The sequence below is a fragment of the Momordica charantia genome, assembly GCF_013281855.1.
Source record: "Momordica charantia cultivar OHB3-1 chromosome 5 unlocalized genomic scaffold, Mcharantia_2.0 BLBB01000005.1, whole genome shotgun sequence".
Classification (NCBI taxonomy): Eukaryota; Viridiplantae; Streptophyta; class Magnoliopsida; order Cucurbitales; family Cucurbitaceae; genus Momordica; species Momordica charantia.
Window position 1 is genome coordinate 14704543 of NW_028275163.1, and position 10358 is coordinate 14714900.

At 36.6% G+C, this 10358-nt stretch overlaps 1 protein-coding gene across 1 annotated transcript; it reads left to right on the forward strand.

The window, feature by feature from the left end:
* Window positions 1–1969: 1969 nt before the first annotated feature.
* Window positions 1970–5235, forward strand: LOC111024401 (basic helix-loop-helix (bHLH) DNA-binding superfamily protein). Its single transcript, XM_022302088.2, has 2 exons — window positions 1970–2341; window positions 4575–5235. The coding sequence occupies exons 1-2, from the start codon at window positions 2054–2056 to the stop codon at window positions 4998–5000; spliced, it is 714 nt and encodes a 237-aa protein (XP_022157780.1). The 5' UTR covers window positions 1970–2053; the 3' UTR covers window positions 5001–5235.
* The last annotated feature ends 5123 nt before the right edge of the window (window positions 5236–10358 follow it).

Sequence of the window (10358 nt, forward strand, 5' to 3'; positions counted from 1 at the left end):
GATTCATATAAGATATCCTAGTGACCCTAGGTTTTTCCTTCTATAAAGAGAAGGAAAATACTCATAATTGAGGTACACTACTAGAAATACCATATTCTTCTTATTCGACTATTGTGATTCTAACTTAAGCATCGAAGCTTGTGTGGCTAGCGTCACACCGATATTCAGTGTTATCTCGTTTGCAGGTTGACGTCTGTTCCCAATTTCACTATTAACAATTGGTGCAAATTTGGCGGACTCCCAAGAGGTCAGATTTCTGCATCAACAACTGGAAATTTTTTTACTAAATATATTTTAAATTTTAATATCTTGTTTCTATATTTATATAGATAATTCAATCCCACTTTATTTTAAACAAAATAATATCAAATTATGTATAGATAAAGTTAAAATTTTTTATATATGTTTAACAAGAATTTAGTGTTTATAACAAACTAATATCATACATAATTGATTTATTATATAGTTTCGTTTTCAATATATATAATATTTTGTAAATGTAATATATTAAAAAACAAAAGAATAGAGGATCTCAAAGCCCGATATCATGGCATAACCCAATAAAGGAAAACAAAACCCAAACCTAGAACAAAACAAAGAACCAGAAAAGATACAAGGTCACCATATAAGAGCAAAACAAAACCATCAATAAAACAAATCCCAAGCTAAAATAAGCATGGACTTAGAGCTCACACAATAATTCCCAGGCCAAGTAGTGTAACGACAATAAACCTCAGTCTTAATAGTCTTAAGAAGAGTGATAGGAGAACGACTCTCACCACCACCATGAACCCTAGAGTTCTGCTCCCTCCAAAGGTAAGAAATTATCGTAGTCCAAGTCAAATGCCACATATCACGATGAGCATAATTACCAGCGCACTGATGCAGGAGTCGGTGGCATTTTGGCCTTTTATATGTCCCTATAACGAAGGTATGCGCATTGTTCACATACTCTTACATACACACAGAGTCGTTACTTGGTGGAAGTGTATAGTTTGGTACATATGTAATAAATCTAAAATTATATGTAAGAAATATATTTTTTACTGCTAAACTAGATAAGTTGTATCGTAACCTTTCAATTTCATCAAATCTAATATTATACTTATCTTATTCCATTTTTACTGTGTATTAATTTTCACTAAGTCATCCATTAATTTAAAAAAAAAAGTAATATGAAATTAAAAAAAAACACACACTAATTTAATAGAAGATCCAGCTTTTCCCAATTAAATTTGATTAATGTACAAAATCGACTATAAAATAATTCCGTTGAAACTAACAAATTAACAATAAAAAAACCAAATCTATTGTCGTTTCTTGGAATCCTACCACTTTCATACAAAATAAGTTTCAAATTAACAATAAAAAAACCAAATCTATTGTCGTTTCTTGTCTGAATCCTACCACTTTCATACAAAATATGTTTTATAATTAAGTTGACACACATAAGAATAACTTTTGCAACCATTTTTATTAAAATCTATAGAGGTAAAATTTGCAACACTAAATATTTAATGTGTAATTCGATAAAATTGAACGTTTAGAGTAAAAATTTATATATATTACCAAACTTTAAGGATAATTCTTTCCCATTATCTTTATATGATATTTTGCCCCCAATGAAATAAAACTCTGGATGTGCCACTGAAAGCTATTAATATACTTTTCTCAAATAATAACCAGTTGCGTAATTGATTTGTGATTAATAAAATGTAGTACTTGGTTTATAATTATATATATGTAGTTGAAATTTCCCCTTCGTATTTCGTAAAAAGATAGTCCCTAGTATATGAATCAAGAACTCACAAGTAAAAGCCACCACTTCTTTGGATACACATCCGCATAAAGACATTAATATTTACAGGCCAACTGCAGTTGTCGGATACGAGCCAAAGACAAAAAGGGAGAGTGAGAAAAAAAAATAGAAAAAAGAAAAAGGAAAATAAATTATAAAAACCCACCGAAAGCTTCCCCCAAACGCAGTTTCACTTTAGCATTTTTCAGTTTAAAAAAAAAGAGAGAGAGAAAAATTGTGACGAAAAACATAATCATGCAGCCGGATCAAAGCTCTGAGCTGTACAGATTCCTGGCCCAGAACGGAGCCTTCAACCTGGGCTCAGCCTCCTGCGGCGGCTTTCCGGCCGCCCAAAGCTTCTCCAGCTCCTCCTCTTACTACCCTTTGGAGTCACCGGCGGCAGCCATGGAGCCACCGCCGCCGTCACCCCACGACAGAGCCCTCGCCGCCCTCAAGAATCATAAGGAAGCTGAGAAGCGGCGGCGAGAGAGAATCAACTCTCATCTTGATAAGCTTCGGGCTCTTCTTCCTTGTAATTCTAAGGTAATTAATTTCTATTCTATCACATATCTCATCTTTAGGAACAAAAACAAATTAAAAACACTTCCTTTGCTGATATGGCAACTATATTTTTTTTTAACACAAATTTTCTTTTTTGCAACGTATATTATCTAAAAAGAAAAAACAATTCTGATTTCTGAACAAGGCCATTTTTGTGCTTTGTTGTCGTTGTTTTTTTTTTTTTGTTTTTCTTTCTTATTACCAGGTGAGTATTCTTGTTTTCTGAATGCAATATTAACTTCATGATACTATATACGAACCAATAACGACACTGTAAACTCCCAAAATTTGAACTGAAAAAAAGAAAAAGGAAAAAAAGAGAAGTTGATTTTACAAATTCCACCATAGGACCGATGTTTTAGATCAATAAACCTTAAAATTCTTCAGAGTGTTTGGTTACTGAGAAAACACGAGAGGAAAACGTGGTACGAAAATGTTTTTCAAAGAAATCAGGCGGTCAAAATTCAAATGTCTTTTTGGAAATCTTTTTTTGTTTTATTTGTTTTTTGTTTTAGTAGGAAGAAAAACCAAAGAAAGAGAAGAAACCGAACAAAATACACGTAGTCAAAGGAACAATGATAGATTTGTAATGCGCCCTTTTAAGAATCTTTTGTGAACTCCAACTCTTTAAGATATTCTGCCACCACACCACAGATCTTGTTCACTTTGTAGACAGTGTTTGTTTGTTCAAACTGCAAAAAGTCGTAAAATACAACACTTTTTTTCTCACCTGCCCTTCGTTTAGATTTCAAGGGTTTTTTCTTTTTTCTTTTATAATTTGGGAAAGTTCCCAAGCTTTTCAACCTAATAATTCATAATTTGACACAGATATATCATGTTTCAAAATGTTAATTGTGAGAATATGTAAATGTATCTCCTGGCTTTACAAAGATCTTTTCCTCTTAATTAAGGTAAATTTTCTTTGATTATTAAATTAATATATAATAGAAACCTGATTTTAAGTTTATATGGTTTAAATTATATTTTTTCGCTATTTATACGTTTGTCAGGTTCTATTTTGACTCTGAACTTTTGTACATGTTTACGTTTGGTCTTTATTATTTAATTTTTGTTTGTATTTACCATAAATTTTAGGCAATATATTATTTCGAAAAATTATATCTTGAAAAGTAAATACATATTGCTTAAAACATTAATTTACGTGACGATATAAATATAATATTCTTGTTAAATATATGACAAAAATTTTAAAAAGGTTAGAAAAAACAATATTTTTATGCAAAACTCAAATACTAAGGCCCATTTCATTATAATTTTGTTTTCTTTTTTCACTTTTAAAAATAAAGCTTACGAAAATCACTTGAGTTTTATCTTTTCTTCAATTATTTTTTCTTTCAAAATTTAAAAACATTTTTTGAAATCTTAGACACATTTAAATAATAAACATAAATTTCAAAAACTACATATTTAGATTTTTTTAATTTAACAATGATTTCAAAAAATATATTTTGAAATTAGTTTTTTTTTTTAAGTTTCGGTGAATCAACATATACTGTTTAAATAACAGAACAAAAAAATAAACAATGTCATGAGAAATGGGACAAAAAATGTAGCATCTTAATTAAAACAAAATAAGGGTGTGTTTGGGAGTGATTTTGGCACAGTCAAACACACTTTTGTCATTGTCAAAATCACTTCAATTTCCATTCATCATGTTTGACAAATTAAAAATTGATTTTAGGAAAGTTTAAAATCACTTTAGAATGATTTGTAAAGTATCACCTGGATGGTGATTTTAAAAAAAATCAATTATACTTAAATTTATTTTTTCAAAATTACTAATTTTATTATCATTCTCAAACACACCCTAAGTAAGAAAAAAGAGAAGTAATTTGAGAGGCAGCCAGCCAAGAAGACTCCTTTTTACTTTGTATTGATTTGTTAAAAATTGGTCACCGCACCAATTAGCACAAGTATTTTTCACTTCAGTTTACGGCTCATTATTTGTTTTTTTTTAAATAATTCTGTTTTTACATCTTTCTTTTATTTGTCAAAAATTAAATTGTAGTCTCTTTCAAAAAAAAATAATAATTAATTTAATTAATTAATTAAATTGTAGTCTGTGTAGTAATTAACCAGCACCTAAATATTTATGTTGAATAAAAACATAGAGGACATCTCCCATTCATATATGAAGTCATGTGGGTAAATTTAAATAAATGTATGAATAATAGTAATAATCTTTGTGTATTAGACGGACAAAGCTTCACTTCTTGCAAAAGTGGTCGAACGAGTGAAAGAGCTGAAGCAGCAGACGGCAGAGATGGCGGAGGTGGAGACGCTGCCGTCGGAGACAGACGAGATCAGCGTGCTCTCCGGCGAGGAATCGGACGACGGACGGCTGGTGTTCAAAGCGTCGCTGTGCTGCGAGGACCGCTCCGACCTCATCCCGGACCTCAACGACATCCTCAATTCCCTCCATCTGAAGACTCTGAGGGCCGACATCGTCACCGTCGGCGGTAGAATCCGCAACGTCCTCCTCATCGCCGCCGCCCAAGATCACAGCATCGAGTCCCTCCATTTCCTCCACAACGCCTTGAAGTCTCTCCTCGAACGCTCCAATTCTTCTTCCGACAGATCCAAGAGGAGGCGCCTTCTCCACACACCGCCACAAAATTAACCTCTCCTTAATTCATTTCCACCCATCACCCTCCTCTTTTCTTTTTCTTTTTCTTTTTTGTTGATATGTTTAGGGTTTGGCTTTTCAAGGTCTAGTTACGATTTTGCTTTTTTTTTTTCTCTCCGTGGAAAAGGAAAGAAACTCTCAAGAGATCATCCGTGCGATTATATCAGACACGTACGAGAACTTATATTAATGCTCTCTTTTAATATCATATTTGTGTCTTTTTATTTTATTGTTGTACTCTTTTCCTTTTAAACCCCGTGTAAAAATCTTTTTCTTTTTATTATTTCTCTTTTAGTTTTTTTTTTTAATTAAATCTGATCCTATTTGTTTTCTTGATTTTCATCTTTACTTTATTAAATCAATAAGTTTGAAAAAGTAATATTATTTTGCGACCTTAGATTCCTCATCCAAAACTCACATCATTTATCTATTGGGTGGTTCAAGTACACATGCCCAAACACATGTACTCAAAATTTCTGTCATCCCTTTATCAAAAATAAAATAAAGATAGGCATGAAATAATTATTTTTTAAAAAAATAGGATTAAAATAGACAATTTGAAAGTTATTGAAATGTAAAACAATTTGGAAGTTTACGGAAGAAGTTTGGAATGTTTTAGCTTGGAACTAAAATAAAAGTTTATTTTTAAAGTTTAGAAATCGAAATCAGATTTTTGTTACCAATCAGATTTCTGTAGATCCAATTTGTAGAAAAGAAGTTCTGGAATACATCGCTATATCCAACATTTTAATCTATGTCTTTAACCATGAACATAAAAATTGATTTAAAAAATACAACCACCCATAACTACGAGAGAATCTGGAGATATTGAAGGATAATGGGTCATTAACTTCGACTTTAGGATTTATGAGTGAGGTACATGTAGCTGCCAATTGAGTGCCACATACATGTTCGTCTTCGATGCTCTTTGCTATATGAGTGTAGATATTCTACATCCGTGTGGGTGCTCTGTTGAATGTATTTTGATACTTAAGTTAGAACTCAACTGGGGACAACAAGTATGGAGCAGAAAGAGAAAGTAGTACCTCGAAGGTGAGAGCCTGCTTGAATTGTGTATGCTGACTTCTCATGGAGATTGTGAAAGAAAATGCGGCTTACTTTCATTAGAGTTGCCTCTTTATTTTTATATGAGACGGAGAGGGTGTCTGCAGAGGAAAGGTATATCACACCGAGAGGGTTTGCAAGGACCATCGACATCCTTTGTTCCCCACTGCTCTGCATAAATGTAGGGCTTGCAACGTCTTGCATGGTCCTTAGTAGGGCACAGCGATTTAGGTATACAGGTGTTAATTCGTATCTTGCCTACTTGTTGTCCACTATACGGAATCGTTAGGAGCAGTTGATCATTTTGCCCGTATGCTCGGCTTATAATTTTAACCTTAAAATTGGCATACGACACAGATTCTAATAAAAAATCAAAAGTAGTCCTTACTAGTTACTCCTTAGAGAAGGTTTAGAAATTTAAAGAAATAAAAATAAGATTGGATTTGGTATTTTGTTAGTTTCCAAAGCAAGCATGGAAAAGGGGAGAATATTTTCTTGGAATTTATCGTACTTTGATGAGCAGCGACTGCGCCTGAGTTGGTATTAATGGCAGAGAGAGTTGTGTGTTGCGTATTGAGGAATGGCACTGATTCTTAAACAAAAGTGAGAGTAGAAAGACGTGAAGTGAAGCTCACAATAATCATTTATCCCACTGCTCTTGGAAATATGCAACCAGAGACAGAAGCATAAAACAGGAATGAGCATTAATAGTAATTATAAAAGAAAAATGCTATAATTTAATTATTTAAATAGAACTCTGATTAATATTAAAAATAAATGGAGAAATATGTCAATGTGTACCCTTGCAACTTCACGGGGTTCAGTTTATTAAAATCTTAAGTTAGTAATTTTTCATCCATTATAGCCTTAACTTTGTTTAAGTTAGCTAATTTATATGCTCCAATAAATAAATAGAGGACCATTAGTTTAATTTAGGATGAAGCCTACCACTTTATATTTTAGTTAAAATATATCAAATAATGTTTTTTTTTCCTCTCAATTTGGTCCAAATCTTTCAAATTTTCATTTTTATCACTGTATCTTTCCCTTGTAAAATATAAAATGATAGGTAATCCTAAATTTAAATAACCATCTTCTAATTGATTGAAAACAATCTTTAAGGTTCTAATTGATGCAATTATTAGTTTAAATTTTTAATTGACATAACCTTACAAAATTGAGGAGTATAAATTTAGGTGACGAAACATGTTTTCACTTGCATTTTTATTTTTCTACTATTTTTCCAATCCGTAACTTTTTTTGCTCTTTTTAATGTATCTTTCCCTAAAAAATACATCTCTAGACTCTATTGGTCTAAATCTTTTCCTCTTTCAATTTTCTCACAGTATACCATTTTCTTCTCTTTCTAATTTATTTTCTTCTCTAATAAATAATATATTTAACTTTTCTCTATCTAATTGTTTTTCATTATAATTTTTGTTTCTAATTTTTCTTTATTTCTCTAATACGTATTTTGCTTTCAGCCTGACTCTCTCTTAAATTTATTTTCGGTCTGTAACTTTCCTATCACAAAAATTTCTCATTTTTCTCACTTTTCTCTCTCTAACATTTCATTATCTTTCTGTAACAAATATTCTCTCTAACATATCTCACACTCATTAACTTTCTCTTTCTATTCTTTTCTCTCCAAATTTACTCTCCCTAAAATTTTCTCTAAAAAATTTATCCCTTCGTTGTCTCTAAACTTTTATTTTCATACCCAATACCACGGTGACAAAGGTAACTGTTGACGCAAAAATCTGCCAGGGTATGGATCACGACCTGGTAGGTCGGTCGGCAGCACTTAGAGCGATTCCTGGAGTACCTGTAACGAGGTAAGCCGCTCCGACGCCCAAGTCAGTATAAAGTCCAAGCTCAACAGATCTGTATCAAACAAATTTTCATATCTGGGCCCCTGATGAAGTGGTTTATTTATAGCAATTGAAAGAGGTAGATAGTCGTCCCATCAAGATATAGTCCTACTCGAGCTAGATCTCCCCAAGCAACCTCCGGTCCTTGTCACGAACCAGTCCGTCCCCTGCTGCATTAGGTGAGTCTGGACCTTATGCTTCTCTCACTAAGTTGTCGATGCCGACCTGACAGGTCGGCCGCTGGTGGTTCCTATGAATAGGTCAGGCGTCCGCAAGTTGACCCCCCAACATTGGCCCCCTCTCAGGTGGGGTGACGAGTCACTCGCCTGAGAGACATTGGCGGGAAGGTAGTCGACCTGTTATTCTTTCGGCTTCGAGCTGCTTTGCGTGACCTAGATCAATCAGTCTCCCTGACAGGGGCATTCAATAACCGCCCAGGGGTTTAACGTCGAACGTGACATTCGAGGTGCTCTCGAGCACTTAACCGTCGCTTTGAGGAGACGATATGGGCCGCTCGTGAGGGGACACGTGTAGGGTGGAGATCGCTTACTACTTCATATATATATAGTTGAGGGCTTTCCCCTCACTTTACATTTTCAAGACTCCCGTTTGCTCTTGTGCTGAGGTCAGTAGCTCATCTTCCTTTATTTCCTTTTGCAAGTAGGTCGTAGGAGATTTCTGATAGGGGTAGTTGTTCTAGGTCGGGGCTTGGGAGCTCAGAGGAGAGCTTCAGGTAGCCCTTGGAAAGGTCCCCCCCTTTTAACGTCCTCGAGCGGTAGGTCGTCCTTCACCGAGTCTTCCAATAACAGGTCTTCCTCCCCTGCGGGCGGGGATGAGGTGCCCCATTGTCTTGTCATCCAGCTGTACATTCCCCCCCCCCCCCCCGTACTAAGGTCTCGGAAAAGCCGAAAGGTAGCCCATCCGACCTGGGCGATGGCTGCCTGGCCTACTTTAAGGATAGATATGACATCCCTGCGTCAATATTGATGAGGTTTCCTAGGAGAGATGAGACAGTAGAGAATCCTTTTGAAGGGCACGTCGCCTTTTACGAGAAGATGTTCGAGTTCGGGGTCAGACTTCCCCTCCACCCTTTCGTGCAGGAATTTATAGAGATGGTCAACATAGCCCCTGCGTAGCTCGCGCCTAATGGCTGGGGGTTCCTTTTGGGCTGCTGGATGCTCTGGTGAGGGCTCAGGATAGAAACGTTAGGTGCAGACTACCTCACCCCGAGCCAATTGCTCTATTTTTACACCGTGAAGAACCTCCCAAATAAACCAGGTCGGTTCTACCTTACAGCTCGATAGGGTGTCAGAAAGTTAGTTAGAGGACCATCTTCCATCAAACACTGGAAGGAGGACTGGTTCTACGTTTATGGCGACTGGTTGGCTAAGGGTCGTGAGGGCGAGCTGAACTGGCGGGTTCTTCGCAATTCAGCATTCTAGGTAACACCCCTCTTCCTTAGTCGCCAAGTATCTTCAGGTCTCGCCGACCTTCTAACTTTTTTTTTCGCTTGCAGTTCTCCCCAAACCTGTCCCCTGACCTGACGAGCTCACCTGCGAATACTTGGTGAGGATTCCTAAATTCTACCGAGCAGCTCGGCACTACCTCGTCCTCCTTACCGACGACAACTTGTATGATTGCGGCTTGCACATTCTCGAGTGGGTCGCACCAAAGGAGGTCGTGCAAGAGGAAATACTTGAGGAGGTCGCTTCTGAGGAGGAGGCCCAAGAAGGGGCTGCGTCCAACCCGTTAACGTCGAGCCCTTCCAAATATCTCTCTCCCCTTTTATCCTCCATTTCCGAAGGTACGTCATTTTTTATTCCTCAATCAATTCTCTTTGGTTGATCCTAACTATGTGAGGGCAACGCAGACATGCTGCCTGCATTTCTCTTAGGTAGGAAGAAGAGGGCCACCAAGCTCGGCAGCAACTCTACCCCCATTGAAGTCCCAGATGAAGAGGTGCAGATGGGGTCAGTTCCAACCATTCTGCACTCTGATTCGATAGAGGTGGCTTCTTTGCAGACTATCCATCCTACCGAGAAGAAGAAGAAGAAGAAGACTGACTAGGGGTCTAGCCCGAGCCAGCAAGTGGTGAAGAGAGCTGAGAAGGTCGGGCCTTCGGTGACGACTAACTCTAGCGGGTCAGGCGTCGTGAGGAAAATTAAAGAAGTGAGGGACTACGACCTTCGCTTCCGAACCTTTCCCACTTCCGACAGCATCAACGCCTTGTCACAAAGGATCAACCGCGCCAGCTCAGATTGAGCTCTGGGGCGCACTAGCTCGCCCACCGAGGCAGTTGGGGAGTCCATTCAGCTGGCCATCGATCATGCTGCCGAGGTATCTTTTTGGGTCTCTCCCTCTATACCTAGCATTTCAATCCTTTAGTTACCCTTTCTTACCTTCATTTTTTCAAGCG

Excerpts from the sequence above, each read along its gene's own strand:
- LOC111024401 (XM_022302088.2), top strand. The coding sequence starts at position 2,054 with ATGCAGCCGGATCAAAGCTCTGAGCTGTACAGATTCCTGGCCCAGAAC. Across the intron at positions 2,342-4,574 it reads TTCTTCCTTGTAATTCTAAG|ACGGACAAAGCTTCACTTCT; the intron begins GTAATTAATTTC and ends TTTGTGTATTAG.